At 41.1% G+C, this 12,892-nt stretch overlaps 2 protein-coding genes across 5 annotated transcripts in view; one reads left to right on the top strand and one right to left on the bottom strand.

Moving 5' to 3' along the window:
* Nucleotides 1-7,124, top strand: part of GLS (glutaminase) — a 73,059-nt gene extending 65,935 nt beyond the window's left edge. For all 4 annotated transcript variants that reach the window (XM_060780623.2, XM_060780653.2, XM_060780663.2 and 1 more), the window contains 4 exons: nt 3,165-3,226; nt 5,127-5,203; nt 5,300-5,363; nt 6,595-7,124. In XM_060780623.2, the coding sequence (XP_060636606.2) occupies nt 3,165-3,226; nt 5,127-5,203; nt 5,300-5,363; nt 6,595-6,748 (357 nt within the window). In that variant the 3' untranslated portion in view covers nt 6,749-7,124. The remainder of the gene's footprint in view (nt 1-3,164; nt 3,227-5,126; nt 5,204-5,299; nt 5,364-6,594) is intronic.
* A 2,166-nt stretch (nt 7,125-9,290) lies between these two features.
* The window catches only part of STAT1 (signal transducer and activator of transcription 1), a 53,958-nt gene continuing 50,356 nt past the window's right edge, over nt 9,291-12,892 (bottom strand). Inside the window, exon 24 of the mRNA XM_060780611.2 lies at nt 9,291-12,511. Coding sequence (XP_060636594.2) covers nt 12,488-12,511 — 24 coding nt within the window. The 3' untranslated portion in view covers nt 9,291-12,487. The remainder of the gene's footprint in view (nt 12,512-12,892) is intronic.

Below are 12,892 nucleotides of genomic sequence, written 5' to 3'. Positions count from 1 at the left end.
TTCAAAGTATTTGAATTGTAACAAAAATAGTAACATCCGTTACAAAACTCAATAGCCATCTAAACAAAATGTCTTTGCCTGCCAGCAAAAAAGAGAGCCAAATGAGACTGAAAATATATAAGTTTGAAATCTGTTAATTGCAATTGTAAAAGAGCTGCTCTATCTATGGAAAGTCAACCCTTAACACATGTTCTAGTAAATCAGTAGGTTTATTATTAGTTTGCACTAACAATTGAGATGATTCATCTCATTACACATATAGTTGTCATAGTCGACCTGAATAATTAGGTGAGCATTGCCCGAAGGATCACTTTGGATGTATAATTACTAGGCTTGTGTGATCCATAAAAAATGTACTTACAAAACTGGTTGTTTGCTGGAACTTTGTTTCTAAGGTATTTCTAAAGTATACTTAGTGAAAAACATATTACTATAACTATAACTAAATTTTGTTACTATTTTGTTATAGCCATTGTGCATGCACATAATTAAATTGCTATAATTGGGGAAAATTCAGGGGCTCCTTTCTCCCTCATTTTTTTAAACCTATTGGGATGAAACTTGCTGCAATGGTAGAACACATCTACCACCGTTAGCCCACCAAATTTCAGAGTGTTTCAATTATCCACAAAATTTTGGGGAATTTTCAAAGATTTTATAAACAACTTTTAAAAAACGACAAGAGCTATCTACTTGGATTTTATATACAATGCACAAGATAACCAGGACACCAATTTCCAGATGTTTCAGAGAGATTCACACATCTACAGATTTTTGGGGATTTTTAAAAGTTTAGACAAAAACTATTTATCCCTCCCCCCCCCCAAAAAATCGACACAAGCAATCCACTTGAATGTCTATTTGCCTTTATGACACACAATCACATAACTTCAACTTAGCAAATATTTATACTGTTACTTACTTACTTTAGTCCTCTTTGCCGATTCAATAATTTTATTTATCATTATTAGACTGACTCTAAACAGCTGGCTACTGCAGCTCATTGCTCAGCACTGCATTCTGGGAAATGTAGTTTAGGGCAGGGCCTTTTGCATTCTCTGCCACAGGGGGCCTCACCTTCCCAAACTACATTTCTCAGAATGCTTTGTTCTCAGTCTCCCTCCCATTAACTATAGTCCTGCTCCCAGTGACTTTTTCCAAACACTTTATGTTCTCTTGGCTTTACCAAAGTTGCTTAATGCTTATACTGAAAATTAAATTGACCTTGAGAGGCATCCAAATGTTACAGAATCTTAATCAAAATGATTGGTGAGTGTTTCGATTTCTAAATTCCCCCCACCTTTGCTGCATGTTTCTAATATCAATTTGTATGCACAAATTTAACAAATTTGATGCAAAATATGAATTAAAAACAAAATTCTGCACACTCCTAATAATTACACAGTGATCAATGTCATCTCTCCACCATTGGTACATTCAGCTTGGGTTTTTCAAGGATCCGGATATATGGCTTATTGGCCTATGCATTTTGACTAACCCTGTATATCTCCAGTTTTATCCCTTTATTTATTTATAACTTTTATATCCCGTTCTTCTCTACCTCCGTGGAGGGATTCAGAATGGCTAACAACAGCAAAAATTCAATGCTACACAATCAATAACATTTTAAAAACAACATACATAATGAATAGGTTATAAAATACATATAAAAGACTGTTCGTTGAGTGAAAACATCATCCAACTCAATCCAAACATTGTGGTCCAACAACATTCAGTCTTTACTGGTTCAATCCATAAATCTGCAAATGCCTGATTCCAAAGCCAGGATTTCAACTACTTCCTGAAAGTCAGGGGGGAGGGGGCAGACCTAACCTCATTGGGGAGAGAGTTCCATAGCTGGGGAGCCACCAAAGAGAAGGCCCTGTCCCTCATCCCACCAAGCACGACTGCGAAAATGGTGGGACCGAGAACAGGGCCTCCCTGGATTATCTTAAGGTTCTTGATGGTTTATAGCGAAAGATACGTTTGGACAGGTAAACTGGGCAGGAACCGTATAGGGTTTTTATAGGTTAGAACCAGCACTTTGAATTGTGCTTTAATCATGGAAGAGTCTTTGAGACAGTACAATGCTCAATGTTATTGAGTCCTGGGATTTGTAATTTGACAAGATCTTTTCCCTTTGCAAAAGCATGCTGTGCCTGGCCAAACACTAAATCCCAGGGTCCAATAGCATTGAGGCATGACAGTTAAAACAGCCTCAAGCTGCATTAATTCTACAGCGTAGATTCACCCTAAGAGAAAATTATCTGTATCTACTCCAAGAACACCTAGGAGTGGGCTATGGTTGTTTATGAACTTGCGGTTGCACAACTTCTGGCTGCAGAAGTTGTGCACAGCCCTGTGTACAGAGGTATGCAAACTATTTTTATGTTCATATTACATGTATTACGTGAAGAGTCTGTCCAGCAATCTCGGGCTTATGTTTATACAGTGGGTGGGAGGACGTTGCAAATAAATCTAAAATATGAACTAGGAAGAGCCTGAACACTTGGTACTTCTGGAAACTTTTCTGTCCATTCAGCCCATACCCAATGGCATTGCTAAAACAGTAAGATGGTTACAGCAAAAGAAAAAAAATAACCCCTACCTACCAAGCCTGAAACCCTATTCTGTCATGGATTTAAGTGGAGCCCCCAGTGGCACAATGGGTTAAACCCTTGTGCCGGCAGGACTGCTGACTGAGAGTTGAGCTCCCTCTGTCAGCTCCAGCTCCCCATGCAGGGACATGAGAAAAACCTCCCACAAGGATGATAAAACATTAAAAAAAACCAAACATCTGGACGTCCCCTGGGCAACGTCCTTGCAGACAGCCAATTCTCTCACACCAGAAGTGACTTGCTGTTTCTCAAGTTGCTCTTGACATGAAAAAAAAATGGATGTAAGTTACTTGACACTCACAAGCATTTCTCTGAGTCTCGCTTGCTGTCTGTCTCCAGTGCCAACTGTGGCTCAAAAAATTCACTCTGTTGCTTTGAAGTTTTCCTGAGCTGTTATATAGATATAGATGCACAGTCATAGAAAAAGATGGGAAGATTAAAGTTGCTTTTATGGATTTCTTAATATTGCACTTTCTTTCAATCCTCCCAATACAAAGACAAAAGGAGGCAATAATCTTAGTCATTCTTCTTTTTTCCCCTTTTCAGGTGAAATCTGTGATTAATCTCTTGTTTGCGGCCTACACGGGTGATGTGTCTGCATTAAGAAGGTAAAATCAATATGGCTGAGAAATGTTGGCACCGTGTGTGTACGTGTGGGTGCATTTGTGTGCAATAAAATCTTATTTCTCTTTCATCTGTCCGTTTAAAGGACAGCGTGGGTGATGGATTAAATTTGCACTGTAGAGTTGGACTTGTTGTGGCTCTTTTCTTTGCAGATAGTTTTCTTTAAATGTATTGTTCTGATCTTGTAAACTGCCCTGAAATCATGATTACACGCAGTACAGTGGTGTTAGAAATTAAATATTTCCTACCACCTCAGAGCAGGAGTGGAAGATTTTGACTTTACAAAAGTTTTAGATTGCAGTTCCGTACCCATGGCCATTCTGGGTGCAAATTATTTTGTTCCAAACATAACTTTAAGGTGCATCTCCACTACATAACACTATCTAAGAAAATTTGAACATTTTTTCTGTTCCATGTTTGAAAGTTTAATTGTGTGGTACTTACTTTGAACCTAGTTGTTATACTCCACACATTTAATTTTTGCCACTGCCATTAACTGTTGAATTGGTTGAGACTGCTGTGGGTCAATGCTATTGAGTCCTGGAATTTGTAGTTTAGTGAAGCACCAACACTCTGCTTAGAGAAGGCTTGTAAAACTACAAACCTCAGGATTCCATAACATTGAGCAGGTAAAGTGTTGTCGAACTGTATTAATTCTGCAGTGGAGATGTGTCCTTAGTTTCTTAAACATCAACATTGGATAGTCTACATTAGTCTATGTAATTACTAAGTTTTTTAGAAATGAGTAACATCTCTTGGCTTGACCATAGCACCAGTTAATCATAACAGTGAGCAATTGCACAAGCTGGAATGTGTCCAGAGGAGGGCGACTAAAATGATCAAGGGTCTGGAGAACAAGCTCTATGAGGAGCGGCTTAAGGAGCTGGGCATGTTTAGCCTGAAGAAGAGAAGGCTGAGAGAAGACATGATAGTCATGTATAAATATGTGAGAGGAAGTCACAGGGAGGAGGGAGCAAGCTTGTTTACTGCTTCCCTGGAGACTAGGACACGGAACAATGGCTTCAAACTACAAGAAAGGAGATTCCACTTGAACATTAGGAAGAACTTCCTGATTGTGAGAGCCGTTCAGCAGTGGAACTCTCTGCCCCAGAGAGGTTTTTAAACAGAGGCTAGATGGTCATCTGTCAGGGGTGCTTTGAATGCAATATTCCTGCTTCTTGGCAGGGGGTTGGACTGGATGGCCCATGAGGTCTCTTCCAACTCTATGATTCTATGAGTCTAGGAGGGTCCATGTTGTTCACCCTGTCCAAATCGGGATATTTTTGTCCCTCTTTGACCAGTGAATGAGGCAGACAAGAACTGCTTGGTGATGGGAAGGTAGCAGAGACATCCTCCTCCTTGAGTCCTCATTGGCAGTGGAACATGATGTTATTTTACCAAACACAAAAAAAATGGTTAGGTTACACATTCATAATTTGCTTGAAACTCCAGACTGTCTCATACCTTTGGGGTCAGGTCGATGGCTAGATCAGATCTGATTTCAGATTGATTTCCACCTTTCCTTGAACTCATCAGTACAGGGAAAGGGGGAAGAAACATGGCTACATTGTTGACACTCTTAGGCTCCTTCTACACTGCCATAAAACCCAGATTTATTCCTTTGAACTGGATTATAGGGCAGTGTAGACTAATATAATCTCATTCAAAGCAGATAAAATGGGTTATCTTATTTGATAATCTGGATTATATGGCAGTGTAGAAGGGGCCTCTGTTAGCCCCTTCTGCAACCTCTTTTTTAAAACAGAGAGGAAAGAGTTTCCAAATTTAACTATGCTTCAAAACCAGGAAGTCATTGCCTTAAGCATTTGTGCCTTTGTTGTATGAGTGGATTCTTCTCCTTATATTTCCCTACTTTATTTTCAGATTTGCCTTGTCCGGCATGGATATGGAGCAGAGAGACTACGATTCCCGGACAGCGCTGCATGTAGCGGCCGCAGAAGGTTGGTGCAATGAGTGAATGACTGAAGCAGCTGTTTCCCTTTAGGCCAGCATATATAATGAGTATATATATGTAATTATCCATTTCTGTATTGTAGGTCACGTCGAGGTAGTTAAATTTTTGCTGGAAGCCTGCAAAGTGAATCCTTTCCCCAAAGACAGGTGAGCATCTGCACTAAAGGTATAGCAGAGCCTTAGCAGTGAGTTCAATTATGCTTGCATTGGCGTCACAAGCAATGGCCTCCAAGGATTTCAACCTCATGCTTTATATGGAACTTAATGAGAATTCTCTCCAATTTAAGTTGCCATCTGTTAGCTCTTTTGGGGCTGGGACTGACAATCAGAGTTATTTACAGAACAAAACATCAGAAGTCGGGTGGGATGAGGTGAGGCTGGAATAACCGAGCAAGGTAAAAGGAGGATACAGAGCAGGGGAAATGAGACCTGTGACTACGTGAGTTCCCAAACCTCAATTTTGTGGCAGTCAGGAGGGAAGATCTTGGGTATTGTAGAGGGAGGAAGGGAATACCAACTTCTGCAGCACCCAGAAAAGGACATATGCACATAAGAGAAATTCTGCCCAGTCTCAGGATAAAAAGATTTTATCAAATGGCCACAGTTCATTTTAGGCAGTCATCTTTCAGAATCTTAAATGTAAAGGAAGGAAAAATAATCCCTGTGATAAAGGCAAAACATAGGCAAAAGAGAGTAAAGTGTTGTAAATAAACATAATGGAAGGAAAAAGGAAGAGGGGCTGACCAAAGGCAAGATGGATGGATGGCATCCTTGAAGTGACTGGCTTGACCTTGAAAGAGTTGGGGGTGGTGATGGCTGACAGGGAGCTCTGGTGTGGACTGGTTCATGAGGTCACGAAGAGTCGGAAGCGACTAAACATGTGCCATAAGCCAGTGCAGTGTTATGATTTGAGTGTTGGACTGTGATTTGAATGCCTAGTCAGACATGGAGACCAACTGGATGACTTTGGGCAAGTCAGACTTTCTCAACTTAAGAAGGAAGCAAAGGAAAACCCTCCTTCGACTGGAAGGTAAATGGCGCTCCATGCAGTGACATGACCTAGGTGGTGTCTACGGACAACACAACCTCATCAGCTTAGAAATGGAGATGAGCACCACCACCCCTCAAGAGCCAAAAGGCCCTCAAGAGCCTTTACCGTATCGGTGTTTCTTGGCATTGAATGTTTGCCTTGCGTTGTGTATTCGCCCCGAGTCCCCACAAGGAGAAAGGGTGGAATACAAATAAAGTATTACTACTACTACTACATTACAAACCCAACAACTAAAGGTACTTTCCCAATGTTCTGATTTGAGCTTGCTTTGTGTAACTATGTGGATTTCTTCAATCATATTAACCTTGAAAATGGTGCTTTTTACAGGTGGAACAACACTCCTATGGATGAAGCTTTGCACTTTGGACATCATGATGTATTTAAAATTCTTCAAGAGTATCAGGTTCAGTATACACCTCCAGAGGGTCCCAACAACGGAAAAGATCAAACTGTACAAAAAAACCTAGATGGCTTACTATAACCTTCTTCTGTTCCCAAGAATCAAAGTTACCTATTTAATTGTGGAAAAAATGATTATGAAGAGCGTGTGTGTTTCTATTGGATAGTGATGTATATTTTCCAGAAGTATCGCTTTGTTTCAGTGTTTTAACGGGAGCTTTCTTCATTGCACGGGACAAATCTAGTTTCTCTTTCAGAAAATTCAGGGAAAGAAAAACCTCCCCGCGAGTCTCCATTTATGTGAGCAATTATTACCTCGTGCAACATGTAAACAGATAAGAGGAGGAAAAACTTGGCTCTCATTGGCTTTCTGCACTACTTAATTTATTTCTCCATCCTCCATGAAGCTTTACTCTGTGGTCAAGAGCTTTTTCTGCTCCGTTTTTTTAAAAACAAAAGATTAGATAACTGAAGCTGTCTGGAAGTGTGTCTGTCCGTGTGTGGAATTGGGCTGCTATCATGTGCCAGTGTAAATGTGGTCTTGCTAGATTTCAAGAGTTGTTGCTGATGTGGATTTAGTCTGAATGCACCGAGCATCAACCTGCACTTAACATTTTATTTGTGTCTTTTTAATTCCTATGATACCCATTGAGATCATGCAATTCTCCAAAAGAAGTATAGACTGATGACTGTGGTTCATGGTTTATGCTTTTGTTCGGAGAGTTTTTATCAGGGAAACTGTTTGACGGTTTGTTTGACCAAAAAGCATAGAGGAATGTAATCACATAATCTTGGAAATTTAGAGTTGGAAGTGGTTCTTCCACATCTTGATCCCTTGCCGGTTCCCTTCCTCCCTTCCCCACACATTCGACGATCAACCGCTGATATTCTTCAGTCGCAGGCGCCTGCTGCTCCTACTTGTTTTTGTCACGTCTTGTATGTGTATCACATAACACCAAAAGTGTGTGTTTCCCTTCCCTATACTTTAATGATGGCAGATGTTCTATTCAAGGGCAGAACCTGATGATCTAAAGAAGTTTTCAGATTTCGCTTAAGCTCACACTTGGATAAAGAGGTCTTTACTTCAAACTGACAGAAGACAAGGATCATTTTAAGAAAGAAGACATTGTTCAGTCTACTGATTGAGATAGTAGCAGGACAACATAGAGAGGGATACACCAGAGTCATTGTGTCACTTTCATTTGACTGTTTTGCCTTTTATCTTGTACTTTGGGCTGCTTTTTGATGCCAGTAATTTACAATATAGCAGACGAGGAATATAAATATGCATAAAGTAGTTAGTGTTGGATTACCAGCTGAACACATTTAAGGATATGTGTACTATAAAAGTTGAATGTAAACCTAGAACCATAGAACCTCTTGATTATTTGCTAAATACATAGGTCTGGTGATAATTATTGGTTGAATAAATAGGACTGACCCTTGTGGCGCAGTTGATTAAACCCCTGTGCTGGCAGGACTGAAGACTGACAGGTCATAGGTTCGAATCCTGGGAGAACACGGATGAGCTCCCTCTGTCAGCTCCAGCTCCTCATGTGGGGACATGAGAGAAACCTCTGACAAGGATAGTAACACATCAAAACATCCAGGCGTCCCCTGGGCAACGTCCTTGCAGACGGCCAATTCTCTCATACCAGAAGCGACTTGCAATTTCTCAAGTCGCTCCTGACACGACCAAAACAAACAAACAAACCTATGTTGAGGTGTGAAGTTCCAAGAATTTCCACCAAGGGTTTCCCCAATAAACAGCATTCGTGTACTCACAAGATTAATTCTCTATACAATCCTCCTCCTGCTATTTTAGTCGAAATCATTTTCTGGACTGCCCTGCGAGTCTCCAGCAATACTGTCTGAATAACCGACAGGCCTAAAAATATGTGATGCCTCTTAGCTTTCTTTTCTCCAAAACGAACGCACGCCCATGAACACCTGTCCATTAAACTCTTTGAATTTCTCCCGACAACTCAAAATGTTTCTGTCGAATATATTTAGCAACCATTGTTTACTTTATAACCGAATGCTATCGCTGCAATAAGCATACAAGTCTAAGTCATTTAGCCTAAATAGCTTAAGAGATTATGTTGGCCTTTCCCTCGCACTGCCAGTATGTAAGAGCTACTTTAGCATCAGCTTCTTCTGCAAAAGTATTCTTAGCTTTTCCTCATTGAGAGGAGGTTGTATTTCGTAAAGTCTGTGTGTCCAGTGGAGGCAGTTCATTTCTCTGTGGATTTATTTTGCTAATTCCGCAGTGCTGTTCTTTAATTATTTCCATTGAAATGTTTTTATCTACGAAGAAGCCAGCTTTATATTGCTCCAACACCACATTATCCAAGTATAATAATAATTCAACATAATATAAATAATGTTGAATTATTGGGTATAACAATCCAACAATTCTCAGAGCCTCCAAAATTGATAAAAGCCAGCCAGTGCTTTGTACACTGATATTACAATGGTCCCGTCTCCTTTTAGAAGTGTTGTCTTTTAGCGTCAGAGCAGGACGGCCCGTGACCGTTTTTAGTGACCTTCTGAGTAAACTGTGACTGACATTTGGCTTGACATTTGACATTCTTTGTTGTAGAACATAAACCACAATGAATGTATTTTGCTTCTGACAAGTTTCCCATGATTTAATTTAATCTTAAATATTTGAGCTGTACCAGTTCTGAAAGTAAGATTTATTTTAAGGATTACAAAACCAATGGTGTTGCATTTTACAACATGATAATAAACAACCATACCAAAAAAAGTATGTTCTTGTCTAGCTTGCTCATCTCTGTATTGTCAAAGGCTTTCATGGCCGGAATCACTGGTTGTTGTAGGTTTTTCGGGCTATATGGCCATGGTCTAGAGGCATTCTCTCCTGACGTTTCACCTGCATCTATGGCAAGCATCCTCAGAGGTAGTGACTCACTAAAAACCTACAACAACCCACTTGCTCATCTCTTTTTCTAACCTGCCATCTCTGTTCCAACAAGAGGAGTGTACTAAGATATTCAGGGCCCTTCCAGACAGCCCCTATATCCCAGGATCCGATCCCAGGTTATCTGCTTTTAAGTGGATTATATGAGGCCGCACTGCCAGATAATCTGGGAAATTCAGAAAACCTGGGATCAGATGGATATAGGGCCTGACTGGAAGGGCCCTGAGGGTCCTTCCACACAACCCTATATCCCAGAATATCAAGGCAGAAAATCCCACATTATCTGAGTGTGGACTCCGATAACCCAGCTCAAAGCAGAAATTGTGGGATTTTCTGCCTTGATATTCTGGGATATTCTGCTGAATAAAACCCCACATTATCTGCTTTGAACTGGGATATAGGGCAGTGTGGACCCAAGGCCCTTCCACACAGCCCTATATCCCAGAATATCAAGGCAGAAAATCCCACATTATCTGAGTGTGGACTCGGATAACCCAACTCAAAGCAGAAATTGTGGGATTTTCTGCCTTGATATTCTGGGATATACTGCTGAATAAAACCCCACATTATCTGCTTTGAACTGGGATATAGGGCAGTGTGGACCCAGGGCCCTTCCACGCAGCCCTATATCCCAGAATATCAAGGCAGAAAACCCCACAATATCTGCTTTGAACTGGTTATCTGAGTCCACATACAGATAATGTGGGATTTTCTGCCACGATATTCTGGGATATAGGGCTGTGTGGAAGGGCCCTCAGTCTTTAAAGAGATATCAAAAACATTGATTTTGTTGACTGATGTGGGAGATGGAGATACCTATCGTGAAGATATACATTTGTCAGTAAACTGGCTCAGTGTTGCTTTTCTCTTCACAAAACCATGGAAAAATGCAGAGATTGAAAAAGTTGCCTTTTTGGACTCCCCATAATTTGCCAGCTAGCCTTGCTACTGCCCCGTATGGATAAGAGCCTATGACGGATGGAAGATTCTGGGAGATGTTGTCCAAAACAGTAACTTTTCCAAGTGCTGGAGCAGGATTAACATACACTACAAAGAAGGGGTGAAAATCAAGCCAGCACCCAAATATTGTTGGAATGCAATACCACTATGTTTGCTAGGACAAATGGGAAATGCAATCCACAACTAGAAATCCCACAAGTCAAAACTCGGTCTACAGTACCCCTTAATAAGCTTGTGAATTTTCAGTTGGTTGAAATATGGAAGAATCTCGTGTGAACCGCAGTACCCTGAGGTAATTGGATTACCTATCTCCAAGGACTGCAAGCGGAAACACAGCAAGCTGCACTAAATACACCTCATGCACTAATCTTCTTTGGACTTGCACTGAAGCATGCAAGACTGAGTCATCCCCCCACACACCAAATGCAACCCCCATAGTCTGATGCACACAATCACAGAGGAACGCAGTGGTTTGTTAGCACACAAAACAAATCTGCTTGACCACACCTCGACTGGCTGCTGGCTTGGCTTGCTTTTAGCGCCCCTGCTTGAACTCTGTAGCAGCATCACTTTGAGCACTATCACTTGTTCTATTGTCAGAACAGCATTGGTTACTACCTCAACAACCAAGGCAATGTTGTCTTAAGGCCCCCAAAAGGAGTGAAGCAGCTTATCCCTTTGAAACAGTGGTTCTCAACCTGTGGGTCCCCAGATGTTTTGGCCTTCAACCCCCAGAAATCCTAAAAGCTGGCTGAGATTTCTGGGAGTTGAAGGCCAAAACAACTGAGGACCCACAGGTTGAGAACAAGAGCAAAAATTGCTAGGTCAAGGAATATCCAAGAAAAGCTGAGAGTAAGGAAATGTATTTTTCGCCAGTCTTTGAAGTATACCCCCAAAGTTTGGCCTACTCTCTTGTGGTTGAACACTACTCCTCTGATTCAATCCCTCCCAGAACTTTGCCATTTTGGAAAAATGTGCTGTTTCTCTCTTGGATTATCGTTCTGCTACTACAAACCTAACTCCACCCTTCCCCCATCTTATAATACCAGGGGATGGACAATTGTGCCTCTCTGCGTATTTCTAAGTCACAAGTCCTAACTAGAATTTAATCACTACTAACGGATTCTGGAAGTTGAAGCTGAAAAAATATGGGGAACCAGCTGTCCATCTATATATTATATACGATAGCTTCAATGGTTCCAAGGGCACAATTTTTTGCCAATTTTAAGGCAATTAATGGGCATGTCTACTACCCAAAAGATGTATGGCATTGTTGTTATGTAGCTTGCTCCCAGAAGATCTGACATTTCTTCTAAGTCATAATACCTCTCAACCATTACGAAGTTTTGACTACATAAGGATGCAACTAACACTGTTTTTGAAACACTTACTACAATGTTTCATCCACCTACATTTATACCAGTGATGACAAACATTTTAGAGATGGAGAGCCCAAACCAGTGGGGAGTGGGGGCACTTGGAGAGAGTGGGCTGGGGGTGGGCAAGCAAGTGGGCAAGTGGGAGTAGGAAGCGAGCAAGCAAGTGGGGGTGAGCAAGTAAGGGCTAGCAGTGGGGGAAAGAAGTGGGCGATGGCACGTGTGCCAGGAGACAGGGCGTTGTGTGCCCCTTCTGCCATAGGTTCGTCACCACTGGTTTTGACTGTCACTAAATAGGGCAGCAGGAAAATGTTACACGCAAGATGGCTAGCTAACATTTCTCCTTGGAGACAAGGATGCCTTCCTATGTTTTCAAGTGACTCTTGACTACACAAAGGGCCAGGGCTGTAGAGTATACTAATAGAGGGCAAGCACACACTACAACTTCCAAAGCCTTAAGAAGGTGCTCAAGCAGTTGCAAGCTAACAGATAGATAGATAGCAAAATAACAAGCTTTGTTGTGGGTCAGTTCAGCAAACCCTTATGATGCATATTCTGAACATATCTGGAAAAGAACAAAACACATCATTAGAGAGAGGAACAGTACTTAAATGCTACAGGCAGGCAGCTGTGGCCCTCCAAATGTGTTAAGGTGACAACGTGCACTATCCATTGACAGTGGCTATGAGACCAAAGGTTGATGGGAATAATCCAAAAAACTGATAGAGGGCCAGATGTTTTCAATAGAGCATTTGAGTTTATAAAACTTTTATTCATGTACAAACCCTGCTCTGAAGCACCACCCATTTGCTTCCTCTCTTCAAGCAATGTGAGTACCATGCAGTGTTGTCTAAGGTGGATCCAACACTTGAAATTTCAAATAAGATCAATACTGGCTTCAAATAGGATCTTGGCCACAGCCTCCCATGTTAGGATACTATACAGC

The sequence above is a fragment of the Anolis sagrei genome, chromosome 1 (assembly GCF_037176765.1).
Source record: "Anolis sagrei isolate rAnoSag1 chromosome 1, rAnoSag1.mat, whole genome shotgun sequence".
In the NCBI taxonomy this organism is placed as follows: Eukaryota; Metazoa; Chordata; class Lepidosauria; order Squamata; family Dactyloidae; genus Anolis; species Anolis sagrei.
Note: the sequence above shows the minus strand (reverse complement) of the source record. Positions and strands in the feature narration are given on the sequence as shown.